The sequence below is a fragment of the Tursiops truncatus genome, chromosome 11 (genome assembly GCF_011762595.2).
Source record: "Tursiops truncatus isolate mTurTru1 chromosome 11, mTurTru1.mat.Y, whole genome shotgun sequence".
NCBI lineage: Eukaryota > Metazoa > Chordata > Mammalia > Artiodactyla > Delphinidae > Tursiops > Tursiops truncatus.
Window position 1 is genome coordinate 92,429,143 of NC_047044.1, and position 27,478 is coordinate 92,456,620.

Below are 27,478 nucleotides of genomic sequence, written 5' to 3' on the forward strand. Positions count from 1 at the left end.
TTGTTAACGTCATAACCCATTCTGATTCAAGATAATAACCTCTCTCTAATGTATTAGCTTATAAGTTTCCATTTTTTGCTTAAGAGGTTTAATTAAAGCAAGATAAAACTATACTTTCAGTTCCTGAAAGTAGCTTAATGTCTCTGATAAATGCCAACTTGTCCAAATCGAACTGATTGACAACTTAATTAGGAATAAATGTCATTATCATCCATATTTTTCCTACATTTTTTGAAAGAAAACATTCACACGGTAAAGGGAATCAGAATCTGTTTTTATATGCCTAGAGTTATAAACATTTGTATCAAAATATTTACAATTATAGTATATGAAATACCAATCTATTAAAGAAGAAGCCAAATACAGTACTAGAACAACCCACCAACGTAATGCAAATTACATGAGACATAAATGGCACAGAAACAAAGTAAAAGACAAGGGAATACATGGTTCACTCCAGTCACAGTTTGACTTTTTAACACAATGCTAGTATCTCTTTTGGCTGTATCTGATATGTAAATCTGCTTCTGCACTCAAGACAGCCTTCTAAAGTCATGTGATCATTAAATCATAATTTAAAAGTTCACTATCCCACAGTTTTTGCCTGACAACCAATTTACCCAACAGCCCAGATAATTTGGTGGCCAGCTCTCAACATTCCCCTAACCAGAATGAACACAGAGAAATATGCTTAGTAATAGTCCTTTTACATAAATACCAGCAACTGTGGCATAATAGCTCCCCAAAAGGAAACGCATATAAGAAACGGGATGAAGAGGGAGCTAGAAGATGAAAAGTAGGCAAGATGTCTCAGATTCTCCCTAGGGTAGATATTCTCAGATTGGTAAAGGAAATGTCTTCCACCAAAAAAATACCCTTTAGCCAGAATCTGAGATGGCTTAAAATAGCTGCGCCAGGCCAGAGCAATGCCTGCTTAACCAGGAACACCACACTAATACCATACTTCTAAGTCCTATATAGAAACACTCTTGTGGCAGCAGACAAGCTCAATTACCACCGGACTGGGTACCACAAGAGTTTTTAGGGTTTTTTTTTTTCCTTAAAGAAAATATCTGCCCATCACCTATATTTTTATTTCTCTCACGGAAATTTTCTTATTTTCCTGGAAGCACAGACACTCTGTTCTTATTGTGACTGAAATCTAGTATGCTTAATACTTGACAATAATATAGCACCTTTCATCCAAGGATTTGTTGTTTGGTTTTGGTTTGTGTGTATTTTAAGAAGCTTCCAGAATTGCCTTGCCTCACCTGTGTTGTGGGATAGGCAGGACCTCTGAAAGGCAACCCCACCAGCTCATGTCAAAGCTAGAGCTGTCTCTGAGCCTAGGAGCCCTGATCCCCAATGTGGCTAATTAGATAAAACTTCCTCAAAAGTGTATAATTTAGAGGGAGAGTAACAGATTGTGTTGCACGGGTCTTTGTCCTTCTCTCTCACGTTACGTACTTAAAACAGACATTGATTGCATGGAGAGAGGTTCCTAATAACATAACTCTAACATAACCCTGCTATAAGATTGTCCCTTTTTCCCATAATTTGAGTGGTGCTTCCACCACTGAATTGGTCGTTAGTGGCTTTGCAGAAACTCCAGAGAGCTGCCTTGGCTTTAAAGGAGAGGCCAAGCAAAGTCTGTAGCAAGAGGTCTCCACGAGGGACAGCTGTGTGAGGTCTAGTCTGGGTTCTGACCACGCCCCAGGCCTTCCATTGTGAAAAGTTCTCTTTCTCAGTTTAGCTAACACACCAACTTAGCCTTAATCACTATCTCTCTTCCTCCCATTTTGTCACAAATACCACAGAGCTAAATCTCTGTTCCAACGAGGGATAATGGCTCACTGGCCAAAGTCCTCCCGCAGGGCCCTTCAGATGGTACTGTTTTGCTTTGGGTCAGAAGGGCAGGATGGCTTCCAAGCCTGGCGTATTCCGCACAAGAACAGTATCTGCCCTTGCCGGAAATTGTACCGCTATATTAACTAGGTGCAGTAGGTCTGAAGACTGAATTCACCCTCGGAAGTAGAGTCAGCAATGTGGCAGCTGCTGGGGCCCCAGGCAGTGTATGTAACTGATAACAGCTGGAGGCTGGAGGGAGGCCCTCTGGCCTTCATCCAGGGAGCACGCATCCCAGCCCACGGCTTTCTCCCAGGGCAGGGGCTGGACAGTACGGGACCCTCTCAGTCATGTTTGGGTTTCAGCCCCTCCCCCCTGCCTTCCCCTCCCCCCAATTCCCTCTCTTGGTTTTTCCTGCTTAGCAACGTCCACTCCTCTCCCAGATTCAAGGACTCCCTCTTCCCCACCCCCACCCCCCATATCCCCAATAACGTGTTCAGCCTTATTTCTTTCTCAGGACCAGATAGAGAATGCCGATGATGAAGCTGAAGCAGAAGCAGATCCAGGTCAGGATGAAGGAGTAGCCGTGGTGACTCTCCGGGTACCAGTCTTTAAAGTTATTGGCATAGTGATGCGTGTAGATGGAGGCCCCCACCAAGATGCACAGCCCTGCAGGCGAAAAACAACGATTAGCTGTTGGTTTGATTTCTTAACATGAAAACCAAGAAAAAGATTTTATAATTTTAGGAAGAGCCTATTTCCCTCATGGGCGATGGGAAAATGAAATCTGAAATTGGACCCCCAACGGTAGTTCTGTCAATTTGCCCCAAACCAAGCTTGATGGCTGTGCTGGCAAATCAGAGGTGCTCAGGTTCTCACATCCGCACTGGTTTGTGTGGATGAAACACAGCGTCTCGGGTCCACCCCTCAGCCTTCCCATCTGGACCCCAGCACACAAGGGCAGGCTGCCTGAGGCATGCAGAAGAACACGCCTTCCACCAAACTGCGTGTGTGGGGGAAGAACGACAGGAGAGTGGGAATGGCGATCATTGCAGGCATTCTGGCAGCGGCTTCATCTCTCTAAGGAATCCCACATCCCTGCCCCCTTCAAGGGTCCTGTATACAAGTGCTACTGATGGACGGACTCCAGCCACTTAGTAGCTGCCCGGGAGCCCAGGTTTAAACAGTGAAGCCTACGAGGGTTCTTATTCCAAGCAGCTATCAGGGGTTCTCCCAGAAAGCACAAATCGTACAAGGCGGTTTCACTGCCCCACGTGCTCAGCTGTTCAAGCTGCCGGGAGCACCCATGGTAAGATCTACGCGAAAAGCTTTTTCTGGGTAAGCTGATACTCACAGCACACCAGCATGGTGGCCCCTGAGAGGAAGAAGCGGTTGCCTTTCTCCATGGTGAACAGCTGGAACACGAAGACCACGAGGGAGATGACGGAGAAGATGATGGACAGAATCATGAAGGCCTGCACTGCCTTGAGGGCATCTGTGGACACAGGGTGGGGGGAGTGAGGGTGTTAGGCTACCCAGTCCCCGAGGGACTGGCCATTTCCCTGAGCGCACCAACTGTCAGCACTGAGTACAATATCTTTGTACGCACCTTCACTGCCGTATAACAGGTTGTGGCTGCAGTCAGCGGAAGTACAGTTTTTCCAAAGACCTACTGATATATTTCCAACATCTGAAACCATCCAGGCCTGAAATCAAAAAGAAATAAAGGAACTCTTCTCAGTACTCTGTAATGACCTATACAGAAAAAGAATCTAAAAAAGAGTGGATATGTGTGTATGTATAACTGATTCACTTTGCTGTACACCTGAAACTAACACAACATTGTAAATCAACTACACTCCAGTAAAATTTTTTTGAAATAAATTTTAAAAAGAAATAAAAAGTTGTTTAAAAACTAACCCCCTGCTTTGAAAGAAAAGGAAACAACAGATCACCTTGTGTCAGGACCAAATCTTAACCAAGACTCCATATTTAGCCAAAAACATGGTTTATTTCCATCTCTTGGTGGAAATAAGGTCTCACTAAAACTGAAGTCACAAAGGTCCCAAGAAAAAAGAGAGAGAAGAACGTGTGACCAAGGAAAAGTCACCTCATTCTCTGGGCCTCACATCCCTCATCACTTAAAAAAAGAAAAGAAAAGTAAAGAAAAGAAGTAATTCAACCATCGCGATTTAAAATTCTAAGGCTCTAAGAAATGGAAACCCTGCGTGAGGAAATTGGTTTTAAGGAGGCACACTTCCTACACCCCACCAAGATCGTTTCATGGAAGGGCCTGGCTAGAGGGGAAAAAAAGTTCAGGAAAAATGTTCAACTGGAAAAAAGTAAGAAACATAAAGGGCAACGGAGAAAATAGCTGAGTGATCAATAAGCCACGTTCATCTAAACAGAAAGATAAACCTTGATCGTCACAACATGCAAAGTAATTCCATAATAACATAGTCTAGCCACAGCCTTCCTGTGGCGGCAGCTGAAAGTAGAAGAATGACCAAAATGTGTTCCCCGAGGCTCACCACGGTGCCAGCAAGACACTTATCCTTCTGGGATGGAAAACAAACACCCAGCCCTGTCTACACAGAGCGTCTGTTAAAATGAGAGTTATTGGAAAAGCAGGGCCAGGATGCCAAATCGCCTGCCTGCTCTTGATTTAATAAACAACTCTGTGTCCAGCCCCGTATCAGAAGCTGATAATTCAGATATTCAGCACTCAGCATCCACTAATACAGTTTGAAGTTGTTTATCGGACCTGTTATCCTGAGAGACTTGAAGGGCAGCATACAGAACGGCTAAATTAGAGTCTGGGGGAGGCCACGTGGGTGAGCGTTCTAGATTATCACAGTGGTGCTTCAATTAGCCTTGCCTCTAATTATACCCACCGATGTTGGCAAAACTCTGAACTTGAAAACCCATTTATCCTTCAACTGTAGCAGGGACCTGAACAGGTTCTGGAACCCTTTTTGTCTGTCTAGTGATGGATGGCCTTGGTTTTGGGGTCCGAGGAGCTGTCTTTGTTTATTTCTGAGAAAAGCACGATGGACCCTGCAAACTACCACTAGAGGTCAGAGTAGCCCAAGGTTCAGAGAGAAGAGCCTGTTGCTACCTCCATATTTTTAGGTTGTTTTGTTTGAGTTAATTCAGGGGAATCGGGTTAATCTTGCAAAATTCCACTCTCACATGCTACTCTCCGTCCAGATCTTGAATCTGGCGGTCGGGCCACCAAAGTGTCTTATGATCTCACTCCCATTTCTCCTTCTAATCAAGGCCCCCAGAAGGAAGGGAAGTTTTGCCCTGCCACGCAGGTGTCCTCATCATGCCCTGAACAAAGCCTGTCCCTCCCTGCTGGGCTCCTTGACCCGAACACCTAGAAGGCGTCCCATGCTCCTTTCTCTCTGCATCTTTAGCAGAGAGAAACCCCACCCATTTACCCGTCCTCCAAGCTCCACCTACACTGAGAAGCCTCACTGTGTTCTCCAGACTGGCGGGATCACTCATGTAGACACTTGTTACTTAGCTGTCTGAAGTGCAAGTATGTGTTTATTTTTTTTCATGACTAAACTGTAAATTCACAAAGGGCAGGAATTATGGCTTAAACGTCCTTTGTAGCACTTTATGTAAATATGCAAATAACTTCCAAATGAATGAATGAACAGAAGAACACAACTCACATTGGCAATGGTGGAAACAAATAACATGATGACGGTGGCGATGTGGACCACAAAGATACTGGCCAGTAACACCAACATCTTGGCTTTTTGATGGCTTGGGAGTGAAGAGAGTTCTGAAAAGAAAGGAGAACAAGAAAGGGAAAGGGCAGGTTACTGTCAGATTCAACACAGTAATTCAGCTTTCCCACCTGGGTGGGCTAGCTGCTAAAATCAGGAAGAGCTGCAGCAAAAACCATCAAGATTTCGTCATAAATTCCTGCAAACAACTAGTTAGCCCAGTTCCCACAAGTGCCTATTCGTCTATTTAAATAGACCTAAACAGAAACAGAATTCTGCCTCTCAGGTATTTATGTACTCATCCTTCTGATACAGCCTGTTTCAAAACAAGAAAACTTTATGGTAACTGTTATCATTTTATTTTGTTTGTGTTTTAGAGGCCAAAAGTAGGACTTTGGTTTTTAAAAGGGCTTTCACAGCTGTAATTTCCAGGTCTCTGTGCAACAATGTCATATAAATTTCTATTTTCCACTAGGGAAGTGTCCACGCGTCTATCAAACTGCTCACCCAGCAATTTTAATCGAATTTTCCTCAGACCAGCAGCTATTACTCAATGCCCAGAGACTGAATGGGCTACTAACTTGATCCCAGATGAGATATAAAACGTGAGAGCCACATCTTCTATTATAATAATGCTGTTCAATATTCAGTAATTGTAACTACCTAATTACAGTTTAATGGTCTGATCATCTACCAATGGAACATTTTAGACTGGTATTACCGCACCGGGGCGTCTGGGCTGTGTCATGGTAGGGACTCTGTTGTTGACCTGGGGGCATAGGGTTCTATTTCCTAGGATTCAATATGACGGTTCTGGGGGCTGGATGCAGCTTGAGAGACCAAATGTGCCTTTGACTTGTGCTTGACATTTACCCACATGCCAATCCTTCAGGACTCAGTAGAGCAGATGGGCAAAGGCATCCGTCACACGGTGGGTGGGGGGATGGGGAACTCATAGAGATTAAGAAAGTGCATGGGTAAACAAAAGCGTTCAGCTGTGATCTCAGCAGAATAGAAGACAGGAGCCCATGGGTCATCAAACCTAGAAAATAAAGGAAGTGTGAAGGATGCCTGAGAGGGCAGCTACTCTGATTAATGTCAGCTACAGGAGTGCTTCGTCACTCACGCCCGCCCGAGACAGTTCAGAGGCGGCGCCGCTCGGCTGGGGAACTTCAGAAGGAAAGGGCTCGGGTTATTCACACCCTGGGCGGGGTGGATGTGTGGCTGCCCCCCTCAGGGAGGAGCTGGCGGTGCACATCCAGTAACTGTGCCCGCTTCTCGCTCTCTCCCTCCACCTCATTCGCTTGAAGCGTTGAGTGTGCTCGAGCCCCTTTCACATCGGACCGGGTATTTACTGGAAAGCACGGACACAATCATTCCAACACTTCTGATGTTTTCGATCTCCTCTGCCTTTCCTCGTCAGGCACTCAAAGTCTAGAATGACCTACGGAACCCCGGGGTCCTTGCTCTTGACAGGCTAGGAATGAGAGGCAGACGCTGGCCCCCACTGCCCACCCGACCCATTCCAACCCCCACCCCGCGCCCTCCTTCCCCATCCGAGCACCTCCTGCCACCTAGGTTCTTTTTGTAGAAACGTGTCCAGTGGAACTGTGAACGACCAAAATGATGACGTTTCTCCTGCGGCTTCAGGGGAGAGCTTGGAGCTTTCGTGCCGGCTATTAATAACCTCCCCACACGTTCAAATGCATTTTTGCTTTTCTCAGGTCCTTGCACACTTCCTCAACTCTCTGCTTGACTTTGATGCACAGTGAAAAGAGGTTTTTGAATTAGACCGAGGTTGAGTTAGAATCGTATAAAGTTGTTTGACCTTCCAGTCTCAGTTTCCTCCTATGTAAAGTGAGGGTTGCAATGCTACTCAGACAGGGAAATGCGAGGGGTACATTGGATCATATATGGAGAACTTCCAGCACAGCGCCTGGCACGTGGCAGATACTAATGGGGTCGCTTTCGTTGTGATTATTAGTATTAGTATTACTATTATTATTATTATATGAAACTGAGTAGCCGACACCAAACCAGCCCAGTCCATCCGTCACCAGGCTGCCCCATGTTAAGTGCCAGTAATAGGATATCTGCTCTCCAGTTCACAAGGCAGTGTGTATAAAATCATTTAGGTCCTCTGAGAAATTGTCCTTATGCCTAATCCTTGCCCCTTGCGTGGGAGGACCACTAGGAACACCCCCTTAGAGATGAGGAGGAGAATCCTCACTCTTCTCCGCCCTGTGCTACCCATCCTCCCGGCACCCCCAAGATTCACACCATCACTAGATCCTGAGCTCACCCCTCATGGAGAAAGGAACAGGCATGAATTAATTCTCCGAATGCAGGGAATTAAAATATTATATAACGTGGGCTTCCTTTCTGGCACAGTGGTTAAGAATCCACCCGCCAGTGCAGGGGGTGCATGTTCGATCCCTGGTCCGGGAAGATCCCACACGCCACGGAGCAGCTAAGCCCGTGCGCCACAACTACTGAGCCTGCGCTCTAGAGGCTGTGGGCCACAACTACTGAGCCCATGAGCCACAACTACTGAGCCCTTGTGCCACAAATACTGAAGCCCATGCACCCAGAGCCCATGCTCCGCAACAAGAGAAGCCACCTCAATGAGAAGCCCACACACCGCAACGAAGAGTAGCCCCAGTCGCCGCAACTAGAGGAAGCCCGCGCGCAGCAACGAAGACCCAGTGCAGCCAAAAATTAAAATAAATAAATTTATTTAAAAAAATATTATATAACAAGTCATGTTTAATCCTCCTTGGGCTCTACAAATGACTTTTTTATTCCTTTGCTTCTAATTTACAAACACCTTCCTCCTAATAGGGGTTGAGGGACCAAAGACAGAATATAACACACCAGGTGATGCCTCTTAAATGAGGTCGAGGAAAATGTTCTGAGTGTCCTCCCTTACATGCTGTTGGGGATCCAGCAGTGTTTTCCGTCTCCTTGGATTGGTCTGTAACCCTCCAAAGTTGAGTCTGATTCCTTTCTCCCCGGCTCACACTGTCCATTTTAATGACTTGAACATAATTGCCTTCCAATTACCCTGCACCTTCACCGTGGCTGGTCCACTGCACCCCCTGGGCACGCGAGTTCCTGGCCAATGGCTCTCACTTCTGATCTAACCCACAGTCCCCCCTGACCATTATTCCCCTGCAGGGTGCAGGCAGGAGTGAGTGGCGGAATCGGGCAAGGAAGCGACTCTCTTTCAGGGTATTTAGATTTCTGTAATCATGCCACATCTTTTCACCAAAGAAAGGAGCAAAATGTCTTGGATTAGCAAGTGTTTGTAGTGCGCGGAACACACAATTCTCTCCACTGTTGGCTGCTGTGTCCAGCCGGAAGTAGGAGCTGCTGCATAACACATATAGTAACGTCTCCGTTTTTCATTGCCCCGAATTTGTCAGGTTTTTATTAGTATCATCCATTGTCAGCTTAGAGGGGCCTCCTTTAATTTCAATGGCTCTCCCCAACACATTTGGAAACAGAATGAACTGTCTTCTTAAATGCCTGGCCTGCGTCATCCCTAGGTACTCAGTCCCTATACTAGAGGCCCCCCAGCAGATGAGTGGGGACCTATCAAGTTTTAGAGCAGTTTGGGTAGAAATCAAAGAAGACCCCATGCTCCCACGGGGTCCACCCACCCTTCACAGGCAGGGAAGATTTCTGAGAGCCTCATTCCCTGGCCTCGTGTATATCTTGCTTCAGATAAAAGCGCTGAAAAGAGACCATTTCTGAGCATTTATATCTTTGGAAGTATTGGCTGCTACAACTTTCTTTTGTGGCAGTATGTTTCACTAAAACAATAACTGAGCCCTCTCTCCCACCTCTCCAAAATGCTACGGATGGCACGCACCAACGGAAAGCAGACCCCTAGTCATAGCCGGGCAGCTCAAACCAGGCAGTAGAGGATAACGGCATGGCGGTTCTAAAGAGCTGGGCGCCACACCTTCCTCCCAACGGAGCATCGGTGCTCGGGAACGGCCCAAAATTTGTCCCGTGGTGGCTGGGACTTCCCTAACAACGTGATCTGTGGTTCTTGGAGTTGGACCCAGGCCACCAGAGCTAGGGAATCCACTGCATTCTCAAGGGATAGGATGTCCACTGACTGTTCTATGTGGGGTGCCAGGAACACATTTCTCTTCCCACCATTGGAAGCAGAGTAGGATCGCCCCCTTTACCCTCATTTACCCATCAAGCTTGGGGACGGGGGTGGTCAGGGCTCCGTGGGGCTGGGTGGGAAACTGAGAGAAGTAGGGGAGGCATGAATGCTGACTCTAGAGAGAAGTGATCATTAAGAGAAATGGAGGTTAGTGACTTAGAGCCACACACAGGCTCTCTTTATTCCTTTCCTGTTCTTTCTGCCCTAACGGACAGGCCCGCCGGTTCCTTTTCCACCACCGCCATCTTTGTTTCTGACCATGCTTCCCCTGTTCTCCCCGCATCGCCCAGACCACACTAGGGCGGTGGTCTCTTTACACTCCTGTCCCCGATACAAGCCTCACAACCACTGACCATTCTAGATCTGGATGAAGTTCTTTGCTAATAGGACATTTATTACAGTTAGTGAAAATAAGCCTGAAGATTACGGTTGCTGGTGATTGGAGCTGTAAACCACTAACTCACGTTAGGGAGAAAGATAACCGCCCTCTCTAGTTGGCTCTGTCCACTTAAATCTTTATTGGTGTCTTGCCTCCCTCTCATACCCAACCCCCCCCCCCAAAAAAAGAAAGAATCAAAGGAACATATCCCTGAGACTGCCTTTCTCTTTGTCTTTTTCAGGTAGCCTGACACTTTTAGGGCGTTCTGACCAGGAGAAATGAATCAGGCCTCTGTGGACACCTTTCCTTTTCTGATGGGTAACTCATACTGTAGAGACTTTGAGAATCATTGACTTCTAAACAGACAATTGAGATGTTAGTAATTTGGCCCCGTGATTGCTAAGCTAGGGGGCAGATCACTTTCTTTCTGCCCCGGAGTCTGTGAGTTTATTGAGCAGCGACCAGAGTCTAGGGGAAGCAACGCTTGAGGGTGGTCTAAGGAACAATAATTGGGATCAATACAACAGAATAGAGCCCCCCAAACCCACTTCTCCAGCAAAGGAAGTGATGGAAATCCTCGGCTTGAGTCACTGAAGAACTCGCCAGAGACTGGAGGTGTCACATAATCAGAAACAGGGATCTGGGGGTTGTGTGAGCAATGGGGGGGGGGGGGGTCCCACAGAGCTCAAATGTCTGTGATTCACTTGGAGTGTGTGAGAGTCTCACAGACAAAGGCCAAGTGGAGGCATGCTCTCCCAGATGGCACAGGACAGCTTTCTGAGAAGCCTGTGGATCGGGCTGGCCAGCCAAAGACAGTTTAGTCATTTCCCTGGCAGCTGAAGACAGCCCAGGCTTTTCCGGGGAGACAGGAGCAATAATGACCAGATGCCAAAGTCCCTCCCCATCACTCCTTCCTCTCATCCCAGTTTGTTTGTTTTTTAACATCTTTATTGGAGTATAATTGCCTTACAATGGTGTGTTAGTTTCTGCTTTATAACAAAATGAATCAGTTATACATATACATATATCCCTGTATCTCTTCCCTCTTGCGTCTCCCTCCCTCCCACCCTCCCTATCCCACCCCTCTAGGTGGTCACAAAGCACCGAGCTGGTCTCCCTGTGCTATGCGGCTGCTTCCCACTAGCTCTCTATTTTACATTTGGTACTGTATACATGTCCATGCCACTCTCTCACTTTGTCCCAGCTTCCCCTTCCCCTCCCGTGTCCTCATCATCCCAGTTTCATTGCTGAAAATAACAGTCAGGTCATGCATTTTTCCTCCAGTATTTATCTCCCGTGCATCCGTACTTTCCACTCCCACTGTCATTGTCTAGCTCAGGACCATCAGCCTCTCCCACGATCCTCTCTCTGAACTCCTCCCTCTTAAGTATATGCTCTGTGTCACTGGGTTATCCGACCAAGTCACTCATCTTCTCAAATCTTCCAAACACACCACCACCCCACCACCAATCAGGAAAGAGGATCCAAACACCTCATGCTGGCCCTGGGAACCCGAGGAATTTTAAACCCAAACAGAAGTAGTCATTTTCCTCCTGTTATTAAAATCACTGGTGGCAACCCGCCTAGTAACAGAATTATTTGTGGAAATGTTTCACTCCCCCACCCCTAAGATTCTAAGTTCCTGAAAGGAGAAGCTTGTCTATGACAGGTACAAAGTATCTGTTCAGCGAGAAAATAAATGAATCAAGGAAGGCAATATTTTCTTTTCTGTGGAAAAAAAATAAATGTCAAAGTAACTGAAGTCTTCATAAAAAAACAACAGAATTCTCCAGAGAAAATGTTTCCCCCTTTTTTATATAGGTGAACTTTAGTCCTGTATTAGTTTTAGAAATTATTTATAGATTACTGTAACTATGTATTGAACATCTTACTACAGGCAAACTCTGTGAATATTTCCTGAGTATTTTTTTTTTTAATTCTTATTTATTTTTTGGCTGCATTGGGTCTTCCTTGCTGTGTGCAGGCTTTCTCTAGTTGTGGCGAGCAGGGGCTACTCTTTGTTGTGGTGCGCGGGCTTCTCATTGCAGTGGCTTCTCTTGTTGCGGAGCACAGGCTCTAGGCGCTCGGGCTTCAGTAGTTGTGGCATGCGGACTCAGTAGTTGTAGCTCGCGGGCTCTAGAGCGCAGGCTCAGTAGTTGTGGCACACGGCTTTAGTTGCTCCACGGCATGTGGGATCTTCCCGGACCAGGGCTCAAACCTGTGTCCCCTGCATTGGCAGGTGGATTATTAACCACTGCGCCCCCAGGGAAGTCCTCCAAGTAGCTTTGACATTTGAATATTCAAGGTTATATGTGTGTTTGTTCCCTTTTATTCAAGAAGAAACAAGTAAATGCAAAGAAGATATCTTAAACTTCTAAATACTATTTAACTTCCTTATCTACCTCTTTAAATTACAGAATCTCTGACTGAAAGGAGGCTTTAAAATTCCTCCCCAATGCATGAAACTCATCTATAAATCTACACCAAGGAACTACCTAAATCATGCTTAAACTCCTCCAGTCACGGGGAGCTCACTACTTACCAAGACCCCCTTCCATTAGAAAGGTCCTGACAACACATCAGAGGCTGCTCTTGACAATGACTACCTTGATCTTACTTCTGCCCTTTGTCTAAGGCTTCCTTGTTAGCATTTTTCTAAAGTGGTCACTTTTCCAGCAGAACTGCCAGGTTATCAGAGAATTAGCCAGAGGACGTCACCTGAGATCCCCAAATCTCACTAAGTCATAACACTGTCCTGAAATGACCCAACTGCTGGACACACTCCGTCTTTTCATTGATTGATGCTGTCAGTGAAATCCCCATCTATTTCTGGGTACCTGCAGACTTTGAAGAACGCTTTCTCAGACCAAGACACCGTGCTTTCTCCAGATGAAAGGCAAAGCCACTCCTGGTCGTACGATCTCCATGAGTCAGCCCACATCTGCCCATCTTCCTTCGTGGCATACCCCAAACTGTGTCTGTGCTTCTCCTGGGGACACTGTACAGGGCGGTAGCACGAATGCCTTTCTGTCCTCTACACATCAGGATCATTTTGCTTTTGTTGGTTTATTTTGATATGTTTCTTTCCCACTGAGGATCATTTGGGTTGGCAAAATGAATGTCCAGCAGAAAAGGAAATACTCTCTTTGGGGAGCAGCCGTAGAGGATGTATCCGGAGGAGGAAAAGGCTGGGATTAAAGGCAGGGCTGAGTGGATGAGACCTTGGATGAGCTTTTCTGACCATTGTTCTTGTTGTTTTATGTCAAGTGTACTTTTCCATTCTAAATATTGTTTTTATGTAGGGGTGGGAGAGGGGGGCATTCATTTCTCCGTGGGAAACATGTGGAGAAGAAGAATCCTGAAGGGCTATTTCCTCCTGCTTCTGCATGTCTGATGTTTGGTGTGGAAGGAAAGAATTTCAAGCTGTACCTCTCTATATACACATCATTCCAGGGTCTGATGTTTTCAAGTGCACGGGGCAGTTTTTATGACCAGGAGAAACATGAGCGGTCAAGTAGCAGGAATCTACGTGCGCCAAAGAAAACAACTATTTTTTCACGGTCCTGCGGGTAAGGGGACTGCACCTCCCAAATGTGGGCTCTCATGAACGGGGGTTATTATAGAAAAGGTGATGTTTTTCCGGCGCTGCTGTCGACTAGCGTGATTCTCCCGTAGTTAGGGATGAGGAACTGGGGGTGGGGGTAGGAGGATGCTATTGAAGGGGAACAAAAAGAGAAAGAAAGAAAAAAGAGCACCTATTTGAAAACCAGATTCTCCTAAAAATTCTGCCTCCGACTAACTGCTAACTTTGGGAAAATAACATACCCTCTCTGGACAGTAGCTCCTAGAGAGACACAGTATTGCGCAGCAAAAAGAGCACAGATTCCAGGTTCAACTCCTGATGCACCACTTTAAAAAAAAAAAAATTCAGTGTTAATGAGGTATAGTTGACATATAAAATTGGAAGCTATTTCAAGCACGTTGAAACTCCAGCCCGTTTTAACTGTGATCTGCAGACCTCGTAGCCTTAGTGTGAGGACGGAAGGGCTCCTGCCTGACACAGAGCAAAGGCTGTACAGTTGTTGGTTATTCTTTGTGTTCCTTTATGGAAAATGAGAAGCTCGGCCCAGCGAAACGGGCTTGAAGCTTCTCGGGCAGAAATTGAGGGCCAGCGACTCTGCTAGAAGCAAACAAGCAACATGAAGCTTGTCTTTCCAAATGTTCCCAAAGAGAATAACCTCTCTCTCTGGTTTCCCCTGGTCCTCTTTTGTGTCGGGGAGTGGCTAAATCTGGGGGACATCTGCCAAGGCTCAGGCCAGACCTGGGCAGCGAGGCCGGGCCCAGCCCGTGTCCCCGGCCCCGGCCCGCAGCTGGTCAGGCCATTGGGCAACGTCCCCTGGGCGAGGAAGGAAGCTTCGTTGTCTTCTTTTCCTAACAAAAGAGGAGTGTTCTGGTGGCCAGAATGTCTCCGAGGAAGAGGTTGCCAAGATAATAACTAGGGTTTGGGAAGAAAATCAAGGTGTGGCCCGGCCCCAGGGGCCCTTGGCAGGGGGGCGGTCCGACAGTAGGTGGCAGTAACAGGCTTGCACCAGCGGGGCCACAGGCTGGGAGGTGGCAGGGCCAGGCAGATGCAGGTGCAGCAGGGCCGCCGCAGTGCCTGGGGTGGGCTGCGGGCTTGTTGCTCTTTCTAAGGGTAACTGGCTGCGTAGTGGCTTAGCAGGGCCGGGGTTATTCAGTCCAGTTCCTCGACAGACGAGGAAAAGCTGGTCTCCAGAGTGAAGGCAGCGTCAGGATGAAGCCCACCCCCTGGCATCTTCCAGGTCAGGCCTTCTCCACCGCAGCACAAGCTTTTCTCTCCTACGTCGGGGTAGAAGTTCTAGAACTTCTACCGGATCTCCCCTTCGCTCTGTTCCTCCCACCGCCTCCTAGTTAATCAGAGGGTCAGCAAAGCCCCTCGAGAGAGCGCCATTGGAAGAAACGAAGGGCCTTTGGAAGGACGCTTTTTCTTCCCATTAGGTTGCTGAGAGGGGCCACCAGCTGAGCCTGCCCCGGCCAAACCCGACTCCGCCCCTCCTTGCCCCTCTGCCACTGCCTACCTCAGATGAGCTTCAAACCTTCCATCCTGGCTCCCACCTACAGCACAAGCCCCCCTCCCCAGCGAAGCATGGCAGCCAAAGGGAAGCACGAGGTCTCCGCTTCACAACCCTTTCTCTGAAATAAGTGTGGACCCACCTGGCTGGTCCGACCCCTGGTTTCAGGAGCGGAAACCTCTCCCCAGCTCCCCGCACCTAGCCTCCTAGGCAGAGTCTTTGATTATTTCAAAGAAGACATCAAAGTACCCAGGACTTCGATCTGCTGTCAGCCCTGATATGACCCTTCTGAAAAGGGAAGAAACGTCCCCGGGGAAGATCCCCGCCCTGTTGGCACAGATATTCGATGGAAACTCAAATGTTGCGTCCATGAGCAACAGAAGATTATTCACGGCGGGGGAGGGGGGGTGGGGGGGCGGGGTGGGAGACAAAGAAGGAATACTTGGCCCTAAGGACTGTCTCGAGGCATTGAGGGAGGGAGTCAAGAGTGCAGCATCTTCACACTTCTGCCTTGTTCCTTCTCCCTGGCTTCCTCTTTCCACTTTCTCCCTCTTCTAGGCCTTTCCATCTGCCCCCCTCCTCCCCCGACACACAGGCCTAAGGAAACCCACGCGGTCCCCTTGCTCCCCGCCCCCTTCCTCCTGGCACCGCCCCTTTCCTCGTCACCGTCAGCTCTCCATCAGCTCTCATGCACACCTTTGCGGCCGCACCCTCCCTGACAAGAAGGTGGGGCTCCTTTCCCAACAAGACCAGCTCGTCACGTTTCCCCGAGCCTGGTCTGGCTCCTGGCAGATCCCTTGCTGTTGTTGGCTAGCCTGGCCCTGCTTATCTGAGCGGGTGCTCCTCGGGTTTCACAAATCAAACCTCTTACCTTTCTTCCGAGACCTGGCTGAATGCTCACTGCTACCCGACGGTGAAGCCCGCGGACCCGGTCCCTAAGGGATCTCTGAGCGTATGAAGCGAGGGAGACCGCCTGGGTCCTCCGTCCTCCGTGAGATGCCTGTTCCCATGCAACACGTGGCTTCATTTCACTTTCCTACCAGTGTTTACGGATTAAGCTTGCTGTTAGCGTGAGCCGAGGGATTCCTCTCGACAAGAATGGTAGGATCTTAGAACAATAGGGTCTCAGAGCCACAAGGGGCCGTGGAGACCACCAAGCTCAGTTCCCTCCATCGAGAAGACAAGTGTCCTGCCCACGTCACACAGCAGAGTCGGGACAAGACGACGGCCCCTCGGACCTCCTATTCAGCCATCCTGCACCTACCTCAGGATTCATGCCACCGATTTCAACCCAAGCCCAGCGGGTTCTCAATTTTAATTACCCCACTGGAAAAGAGAATTCATGAACCAGGCTCGGGAAATGTGAAAGCTGCCAGATCTGCGTAAGGCCAACGGCCCCGAGAATAGAGGAGTCCATTTTAGCTCCGGAGAAATGCCATTTCCACAGCAGGGAAGGAAAGGTTGACCCAAATGTTTTGTTAAAAAGGGAGAGAGACACAGCAGTCCCAAGGGCTTCTACTTTTATCCTTGTGCTTCAGTATCAGCGGATCCCAATTAAATTGAGAGAAATGACTTGTAACTGAAGTGTTACAAACAGTGGTCTGGAGACGTGCATGTTTGGGGAGTGGGGTTTTGGGAATTCAAGCAAACTCCTAACGGGAAGCGTATTTGGGCTCCCTTGATTACTGAATAGAAATCCAGGGTCATCTGGGCAGAACTGGAAAAAGTATTGGAAAAGGGACATTTACGGTCAGAAAACTCCAGTTCTACGTTAGTTAAGGATTAGGAGCTCTTTTCAAGGCACTGACGTCCAGACTGCCCACCAGCAATTAGATCGAGGTGATGTTGATTGGCAGCCTGTTCCTGTGCTTACTAGGACAGGAGGTTCACAGTGGAAAGGCGTGGGCTGCGTGAACTATGGACCAAGTTAAGGGACCAGCCCCAGAAGGCCAAGTCAGAAGCCCGTGTTTCTGGCACTGGATTGATTTAACCATGACCTGGTGGTAGTAACTGGGTGTGTCCCTCTGAGTACGTATATCTGAGAGTCCCAAATGGCTCTGAGCTTTTGTGCTAGGCAGCTGTGTGTATACATGTGGTCGGTTCAAGAAGGAACCGTATGCATGTGTTTAGAAAATAAAGGACCTCAGAATCAGATCACTTGCGCATGGACGACTACGCTCACGGTTTCAAAGCTTCGAAAACGCTCCCTGCTCTTTCTGAATCTTAGGTCGTAATAATAATAATACAGATGCATCAGGTTTTATCCATTAAATATTGAATAAGGGTCAAGTGTTTAGAGGATAAGGAGCACTGGATGGATCAACAACAATGAAAATAGAATGGGTATCTTCAGCACCGGAGAGCTAGGAACAAAGTATAGGAGTTACAGAGAAGCCAGTTTTGCTGGATCTAAGAAACTCTAGTAATTAGAGCTATCCAGCAAAGGTGGGAGAGCACGGCAGTACCTTCTGAGCTACCAAGCCTCTTCTCTGGCAATTTTAGGGAAATGTAAGATTCCCATCCATCCAAGGTGGTGTGAAAATAAGATTTCTGCATATGGTAGAGAATGAATGGGTTGACCTCCAAGATCCCTTCCAAACTCAGGGCACAAAATCAAGGATGAAATGTAACTATATTTGCCTTGTGACCTTTTCTGAGGCCATTTTTCGGGTCTATTCCCTGTCAGGCTCCGAGAAGTCTACAGAAAAGCCATTTTGCTTCACCTCTAAGCCTTCTAGGTCTCTGACTGCTTTCTCTCCGCTGGTCCCAGGGGTTCTGGTACCAGCTGAAACCCCCAGAGCCACCGAGTCCAAGCCAAGAGGGTCTGCATGCCCCAGGTGGCCTCTGTGGAACTCCTTCTCTAGGTCCCCCAGAGTCTGGATGTCCCTGGGAACTGGATGGGCCAAGTCTGGCCGAGGAGAGAAGCAGGAAGAGTAGAGAAGGCCACAGTCTTTTCTGCGGTCTGTGGAGGGGACGTCTTTCCTCTCCTAGAGGCTGTCCTGTACTCCTGGGAGGGGGCCAGCATCTGCTCTGGGATGTGATCTGCCCTGGGTTGGTCCTCGATGGCCTTCTGCCAACTCCCAGGACAGTGTCCTACCCTCAAACAATGTAAACTCCAGAGGGTCCTTGGACCAGGACGCCAGACCGGACATCCTGCGGCCCTCCAGACAGCGCTCCACGCCCGCCCCAGTCCTCAGAGTCTGGGGTGGAATTTGATCCACCTCTGAGGGCAGGAGGAAAAACAACCCTCCCGGTTCAGTCTTGTCAAAGGTTCACAGCTGAACTCCACAAAAATTCCCTCAGCCACGGAACTCTCTCACTACTTCTTGGAGGAAGAGGGGAAGGTGGGAATCGGAACCGCATTCTTTAAATTGACGTCAAACCCCAGGCAATAACGCGCAGCGCACTTGCTCATTTATAAAACTCCAGCGTAAAGTGAGATGCCGCACAAATAATGAATTTCACGATGACGGTTTACGCCCCCAGAATTGTCAGTGTTGTCTATTTGCTGACCAGTTAAATCTAGCTTATTAGTTTTCACCTGCACAGACTAAAAGATTTGAACTAGCTTCCTAGGATACCACTACCGTCAACTTAATAATGGCTTCCCTAAGCCACGTCCATATAACCTGGGAAATAATCAACATTTCAAGCAAAGGTGGGAGTTCCCTGCATCTTGAAAAGTTGCCCTTGCACTAACTTAATCATCCCCTTGAGGGCAATCTTACCAAGCGCCTTGCCTGTACCAGGTACGTAGGCTGATTACTTTTGAATCTTCTCTTCGTATGAACTACATTTCCAAAGAAAAAGCCTAATTTCCTCAGACAAGCTGAATCCTGTCATTCTCCTCACCTTGTTTACCTGGGGGAAAAAATACACCAGTATCTATATTGAAATGGGCCACACCTCCACCAAAATGCTAACCTTAAAAAAAAAAAAAAAGCAAATAGAAATCACTCGTCTTCCTTTTCCAGATCCCTTTCATGATTAGCACGAGTGTTTGCATTTGTACAGCCGTGTTTTGGAAACAGTGAGAAGATAAATGTTCCAAAACAATCACTGCCTTCCCCGCAGAAAAAAAATCCCACATCCACCTAAAATAAAAAATGATTTTAACATTTCTGATATGCCATATTTTCAACTCAGCACGAAAATTTGGTGGTTTCTGAAGTGAAAGCACAAAGCGATTTTTTTACAGGGACAGATGAAGTTCCCCTGCCCTGCCCTCCCCTCCCCTCCAAACCCAGTTTCCCTTCTGCTTCTCCCCATCCTCCATGTCTGGCCAGAGGGAGAGCTCTGGAATCCACATTAGACTCCCAACTTCACCAAAGGCACCCGTCCTGCGTTGTATTTCAAACTCCACTTGAAAGAAAGCGTTTCCTCTCTCTCGCTCTCTCTCCCTCTAACGGTTTTCTTTAAACAAACCAACCCCCTCCTCCTATCCCATGGAAAGAAAAAATATTTACACTTAAATAAAAGTGAATGAACATACCGAAGGACAGCAGGAAAAGTAGCCACAAAAATAAACTGAAATGCAGATCTCTATCCACCATCACCCCAAAAGACCAGCACGCAGAGAAACAGTTCAAGTCCTGAAGCGCTTCGCATCAAAACAGGAATTGACAACGTCGGGCAAGCACACCCTGTCATTTCAAAGGTACGTCGTGGTTCCTCCATAAAGAAAACCCATAAAGGATACGCTAGTGGTATCCTAGGAAGCTAGTACCAATCTTTGGAATACCCTGTTCCAAAGTCCCTGCTCCCATCACGCTTTCAGAACAAGAACCCAGTTCTTGCAAGACCTAATTACAGCCCAGCACCCCCCACCGATGGCCCCGACCCCCCGGGGCCCCCATCAAACTAGATTTTACTGAACCTTAAGGAAAAAGTTGTCTCGGTGGCCCACTTTTAGCCAAAAGTTCGTAGGGTTCATTTCAAAGGGTCATGGAAAAATAGCAAAGGAAAAAAGAAAAAGCAGAGCTCCGGTGAGGTCAGAAGGAGGAGAGCAGTGGGAAGGAAGGAAAGTTCGCAGGGCTTCCCCACAGTGTCGGGAGCTGTCCTACCTGAGGGTCCAGCGACCGAGGTGCCCAGAGTGACAGGAACTGGTGGCAGGCGTCCGCTCTTCTCGAGGTTTGTGACCACAGTGAGGGGAGGGCTGGCCTCCCGAGGTTATAAGTTGCCTGCGCTGGTGTGCTGGGATGTGTGATGGGCGGTTTCTTTTTACTGTGCTTTAAAGGAGTTTCTATGAATCAGTCTGGCTTAAAAAAAAAAAAAAAATGTGTTGGTAAGCTACGCCCTGCTAAGCTGGCAGTCCGTCAAGAGAGGCTGGGAGGGAGCCGTCAATTCAGAGGAGCCAGTTTAGGCTCCCTGTGACTCAGACACACAGACCACAGTGGAAAAAGGAGTGACATTGCTTCAAATGAGTAACAGGAGTCACACAAATAGATCTGTTTACCGAAGCCCATTCCTCCTCTTCAAAAAGGAGACTTGGTTACCATGGATACAAGCAAAACACAGGTTATCTGCCCACACTTTCATGGGGGGGGGGCAGGGAGGGGGACAGTGCCCTGCCCACTGACATCCTAGCTAATCATCCCACGAGACTCCCATTCTTCCTCCCCCACCAAATGCCTCCCAGGCTGCTCACGGTCGGGAATGATCAGATTTACTTCTGATTTACTTCCCTGCCTGGCCCTGGGCACCATCCTGGGGGTGGCTGGGGATGAAGAAGGGAACACACCAGGAGCCCTCGGAACCCGACCTCTCAGTGGTGGAGAGCTGGCTGGATGGCCCTTTAATTATGCTCCGTGAACGCCCAGCCAGACTCCTCAGGTTCACAGCTTGGAGGAAGTCATCTCGTTAAGAACTTTGCTCTCTGACCTGCAGGTGATAACCCCCTGGACCTTGCTCCACAGTTGAGCTCCTGCGGCATGATCATCCCAGCCACCTCTCTGCCTCACTCCTCTCTCACTCAGCAGTGGAGTCGGGAGTGGCCCTAGAAGTCATGTCATCCCAAGGCCAGGCGTCCGCTGGAGTCCAGAGCCCAGCTGCTCGCCACTTAGCTATGTGACTGCGTGCCTCCATTCGCTCGGGCACAAGTGGGGTAGACAGTACATTATGGTGAGAAATACACGTAGGGAGCGTATAACAACACTTGGTGCAGAGTAAGCACTTGATAAATATTAACTAGAATGAATATTTTACCGAAGAAGGAACCCAGGCCCAGAGAGGTGAAGTAACTGACGCAAGGAGAACAGCAAATTAGCAGGAGCAGCTGCGTTCCAAGTCGGCCACATCCAAGCAACTCTATTTCTGCTGTTTGCTGCTGTATCATGACAACTTATTTCAAGTCATATTATTCTCCTAGAGTTATTTATTGATCCATCCAACCAATGCATTTGCACGTAGCCGTGCACTAGGCGCTGTTCAGAGCATGGGGTCACGGATGTGAGCAAGATCCCTGTCCTCCTGGAATTTATATTCCATAAAAGACTAGAGGGCTTCCCTGGTGGCGCAGTGGTTGAGAGTCCACCTGCCGATGCAGGGGACACGGGTTCGTGCCCCGGTCCGGGACGATCCCGCATGCCGCGGAGCGGCTGGGCCCGTGAGCCATGGCTGCTGAGCCTGCGCGTCCGGAGCCTGTGCTCCGCAATGGGAGAGGCCACAACAGTGAAAGGCCCACGTACTGCAAAAAAAAAAAAAAAAAAAAAAAAAAAAAAGAATAGAGAAGGGACGGATGACTATTCAACAAAATGTTTATAAAACTAGGTGGTAAAATTACAGGTGAATTTTTTCTTCTGGGTCACATTTCTATATTTTCCAAATCTTCTGCCATGAACCTACATTACTTTGATTTTTAGGAAAAAACATTTTTTAATGGATAGGAGGGAATATTATCTGAAATGAATAATGGGAAAACAGCACACACACACACACACACACACACACACACACACGCACGCACGCATACTCCATCACTCATTTGATAATAAAAATGTCTGTTTGAGAAAAGCCCCTCCCAGCAGTGGGTTAAGAGTCCCGTGATCTCTGAGCAGCCTAAGCCTTGAGAGTCAGGGTGTCTGGTGGAGAGACCTGGGAACCCTCACGGCTGTAATGGCAGAAGGAAGGCATAGCCTACCTGACCTGCATGCAGTCTGCCAGCCCATCCCGCCCCCAGGCCTTCCCCCATCCTTTGTTGGCTTGCCTTTCGCTTCCAAGGCCTTCTGCAAGTTTCAAACTCTCCCTTCCCCCAGCAGCATGTGCAGGGGGGCTGGGTCCAGGGCCAGAGTCCAGGGATGCTGAAGAGTATGTGGTCTGGTTGCATTTTCTTAAAGAGAAACCTGGGGCTTCCCCTTGAGGGGACGCAATCTTTCTGCTGCTTTCCTCTCAAGATGAACAGAGGAAAAAAGCAGAAACTTCCCTTATGGTACTTGAGCAGAGGAGTCATTTGGTCCTCCTGGATTCTTGGATTCCCACACTGGGTCTGAAAGGGAGAGGCAGTGGATTGAGAAAGGGGTTCTGAAGACAGAACTCAGAGAACGGTTCTACTTTTCCTCTCCCACCAGCTGGCAAGGGGGCCAGTGAGTAATCTGCCCTCCTGCAGTTCACACTTAAAGTGAGTCCATGTCATAGCCTTCCAGGTGGGCCTAGTGAATCTCACATTCCTTTAAACTTCTGGAGATGTTTAGGGTTTGGAGAGAAAATGTTAAATGCTTTGATCTCTTCACACACACACACACACACACACACACACACACAGCAGTTGTGTAAATACAATCGTCCCTTGGTATCCACTTGGGGGAGTGGTTCCAGGACACCAAGGATGCCCAAATCCAAGGATGCCCAAGTCCCTTATATAAAATGGCACAGTATTTGCATGTATATGCACATCTTTTCATATACTTTAAATCATCTTTAGATTACTTGTAATACCTACTGCAACGTAAATGCTAAGTCAACAACTGTAAATACAAGTAAGTGCTACATAGAGAGATGCCAGTGCACAGCAAATTCAAGTTTTGCTTTTTGGAACTTTCTGGAATTTTTAATTTTTCTGAATATTTTCAGTCTGCGGTTGGTCAACTCCATGGATGCAGAGCCTTCGGATACAGAGGACCTACTGTATTTTTAAAAGATAAATGCCAGTCCAGGATTTCTAAAGGCTCGCAATTAACCCTTGAAATGCCACTGAGCTCTCTTTATAAAGTTATCAGGTCTGGGCAGGAAATTGGATCTGTTCTAGCTGAAGCTCCAGCTTACTCTGCCTCTGGATGTGATTAAAATATTAAGCTTGATTCTTTTCCTGGCCGTGAGCCCGACAGTTTTGAGACTGGAGATGGTAAAGTGTTCAGGGATCTAAAACCACGTGGGACTGGAGAATGTCACTCTGTCTGGCACACAGAGTCTTTTCAAACCATTCAGGGTAATCTACCTTTCTCCTCTCCTCTCCCATTTCCCCTACTTGGATTAGACACACTCATTTTCCACATGGGTAAAGAACTGGGCAAAATTTCATTTGGCCTCATTGAGGCCCTAGAAAGGAATGTCCCCTCTTGCCCAGTGCCACAGCATTGCATCCACACACAGGAATAAGCCCCCTCCTTCTGAAGCAATAGGCATCCACTTGTGGCACAATGCCATTTGGGGCAGATTTTTGAGTCTGAAGTGGCGTAAACACTTTAGATGGATGTGTAAATCCAGGGCTCTTCAGGACAAGATACAAGGAGAGATCATCTAAGGTAGGTCTGGCCCCCTCTCGCCCCCAGAAAAGAAAACTAATAATAACCTGAACTTGATTTTGCTCAGTTAGCTAAAAAGAACGTCAAGCATGTTCCCCAAAGCTAGTATATGTGCAGGGGATGTCAATGGTAATTTTAGAAAACACTGCTTGAAAGGTAAATAGATTGAAATGAAAGTTACATAGTATCTTCCAAAGTCAAATGAAAAATAGTTTGAAATTTGAGGATTTACCAAAAATGTCACCTTCCTCCCTCTTTCCTTCTTTCTGCTGTGCTCCTGTCTACTTCTCCCACAGGCTGTTTCTTTCCTGCTTTTATTGTTTACTTTCTTAAATTCCTCTCAGTGAGATCCTTTCACATAATTCCATAAAATGAGAAGTCTCTAAGTTCCCCCCTGCATCTTCCTCTTTCTTGTCTCTAAGTGAGCTTGCCCTGAAACTGCTTTTGAAAGAAAAAACTGATGAAACTCCAAGAGCTTCCAAGGATATGGGCTGTTGGCTATTTCCCATCTGAGTGGAAAGTCTCACTAGCAAAGCAGTATGATGCATGTATTACAGAAGAGGGAGGGCTGCATTGACAATGACATCTGAACTTGGAGGGGGAAGCGAGCCAACCCTGCCACCTTGGACAGTTACCAGACTGCTACTAATCGCTGTGATCAATTCTTCAGGCGGTTGTATGTGTAAGGATGGTCAGAATGGCTAAAAGAACAAACCTCCAGATCCATGTCCGCTTGGTTACAGATTCATAACCAGAGAAGAATAACAAAGAAACAAATAAGCAGTTGTGACCAAAATAAAAAAGTGAAAAGATACTGCCTTCTTCCAACTAATTTCAGCTGTAGTCCATTCTGGAAGGTAGATATTAAAGGTATGTCACCTTCTCCACTTGACCTCTCATGAATACATTATTCCTGCTACTTAATGGACCATTTCAGGTAAAGGGCTAAATATTTATAAGGAATTCAAGGCTGACTATCCCTCCCTTTGCCTAGAAGGCAGCAAGCCCAGGGGATGGATGCTAACTGCATACCCTGTGTTCCCCAAGTAAGGGAATCTCACATCCTCCTTCAAGATTTTCGCCTTGAACTCAGGGGCTGCTCAGAGCACCCTACTCACTAAGCCCCCACAGCTGTGAGAAAAGTATTTAAGACATATTTTTAAATTTACCTGAGGAACATTGTCAGGGAAGGGGGCACAAAGCTGGACAGTCAGCCCGGCGGGGGGGGGGGGGGGGTCTTAGAATGTGTTTCCTACTGGGGCCGTGCAGTCAGCAGAGCCCACAAGACATAGGGACCCTCTCGAAGTGAGCTTTGAGAGCAAGTTATAACACTTTCAGAGACACACTGTTTCTTGGTGAAAACCAACAAACACTAAGTAGAGTGACTCAAGCATTCAGCCTCATTGGAAATTCTTTCTGGTTAAATTTTAGGATAATTGGTTGACTATTTTTAACCATTAAGTCTTGCAGGACTGAACAGACCTCTTTCAAATCCTCACGACTCTCGCACAGGCACACATACACACAGGTGGTTTGCCGCCTCCAACACACGGACGCCAGATCCACCTGACTCTTTGTGGGTGGTATGCAGAGCGGTGTCTCAAGGCTCTGGAACCTGGCAGAGCTTGTGGCCATAGGATTCACAGCCATTCTTCCCTAGCAGGACTGGGTTAAACGCTGACGAACACACAAAGCTCCTTTTCCAGACCCCATACTGATCATCCTCCTTTGGTTTCAGCTATACTTCAGGCAAACTCCAGGGCTATCCAGTGCAATTTATTCCATTTCATCTTTCTACTTATAAATTCACTTTAGGACTTCCCTGGTGGTGCAGTGGTTGAGAATCCCCCTGCCAATGCAGGGGACAGGGGTTCCAGCCCTGGTCCGGGAAGATCCCACGTGCCGCAGAGCAACTAAGCCCGTGTGCCGCAACTACTGAGTCTGCGCTCTAGATTCCACGAGCCGCAACTACTGAAGCCACGTGCCACAACTACTGAAGCCCACGTGCCTAGAGCCCGTGGTCTGCAAAAAGAAAAGCCACCGCAATGAGAAGCCTGGGCACTGCAACGAAGAGTAGCCCCCGCTCGTCGCAACTAGAGAAAGCCCGCATGCAGCAACAAAGACCCAACATAGCCAAGAATTAATTAATTAATTAATTAAGTTTTTAAAAATTTCACACCGTTAAATAAATAAATAAATTCACTTTAGCCATGCTTGCCTGTGACTACACCCCAGCATCTTAATTACAGCTGGGGGACACTACATCTCCTTTGCCACCCATTGGTGACTCTTTTTCGGGTGGTCACAACCACAGAGGCTCAAACCAACCATTCCATTCTTCCTAATTTTTACTCTTAAATGAAGATTTATCTCAATGTTCTGGGAACATCTTAATCTACCCCCTGTAGTAACAACTTCCCTTTGAAGATTCAAGGCTTCAAGTCGTCCCCAATGTGCTTCTTTCTGGATTGTGTGCTGGGAAGCCCTTGCTGACTTTTGAAGGGCAAGCAACTCGAAACCAGCTGGATGTGGGGAAATGCACTCCCACCATCTTGCAGTCCTCTGAAACTGCACACGGGATCCAGACAGAAAGGAGGATGTCATTTACCGTTTGGTTTTCTGATTATAAAAAACCATGATTTTTGAACACAATTCCAACAGTGCGTGAAAATGTAAATAAGAAAGTTAAAAATCGTCCAAAACCTCACCTCTGAGATATTAATGTAAACACTCCTTCATAGCTGTGTATACACGTACATATATAAAATGTTACCCAGGATGAGGTACACGGTACATTGACACCTGCTATTGTCACACAATCCCTCTAGCTAAGCCCCACAGCTCCCCATTCAATAAATGTAGACCCACATCAGTATTTTTTAATTGAACTATAGTTAATTTACAAGGCGACACATCATTATTTGTAACAGTTACAAAGTATCCCATCATGTGCATCTATCAAAGTATTTAAATGATTCCCTATTAATGGATAACGGATATCTATGTTGCTTTGATTTTTTGTCACTATAAACAGTACTGTGGTGAGACTCTTTGTACATAGCATATCTCTACATGGAATGACATATTTGCCATCTTATTAAATATTCTGTCCCCCATTCACTGGACTGGCATGTAGTACTGATTTCATCCCTCAAAGATGTGCAATCTTAGGGCTTCCCTGGTGGCGCAGTGGTTGAGAGTCCGCCTGCCGATGCAAGGGACGCGGGTTCGTGCCCCGGTCCGGGAAGATCCCACATGCCGCGGAGCGGCTGGGCCCGTGAGCCATGACCGCTGGGCCTGCGCGTCCGGAGCCTGTGCTCCGCAACAGGAGAGGCCACAACAGTGAGAAGCTCGCGTATCGCAAAAAAAAAAAAAAAAAAAAAGATGTGCAATCTTAGAAAACTGCCTTAAGCCCTCTGGATCCTATTCCTCATGATTGGGAGGGTGTCTTCTAGGCTTAGCATTTTATGGCCACTTTCCCAACTCTAAAGCTCATGCAAAGCACG

At 47.4% G+C, this 27,478-nt stretch overlaps 1 protein-coding gene across 1 annotated transcript; it reads right to left on the reverse strand.

Annotated features, from left to right (window-relative positions):
* Window positions 1-257: 257 nt before the first annotated feature.
* EMP1 (epithelial membrane protein 1) lies at window positions 258-20,455 on the reverse strand. The gene is made up of 5 exons (XM_019937418.3): window positions 20,298-20,455; window positions 5,529-5,641; window positions 3,455-3,551; window positions 3,200-3,340; window positions 258-2,514 (listed from the first exon to the last, which is right to left on the reverse strand). Exons 2-5 carry the CDS (start codon window positions 5,604-5,606, stop codon window positions 2,348-2,350), a joined length of 483 nt encoding a protein of 160 aa, XP_019792977.1. The 5' UTR covers window positions 5,607-5,641; window positions 20,298-20,455; the 3' UTR covers window positions 258-2,347.
* Between the last annotated feature and the right edge of the window lie 7,023 nt (window positions 20,456-27,478).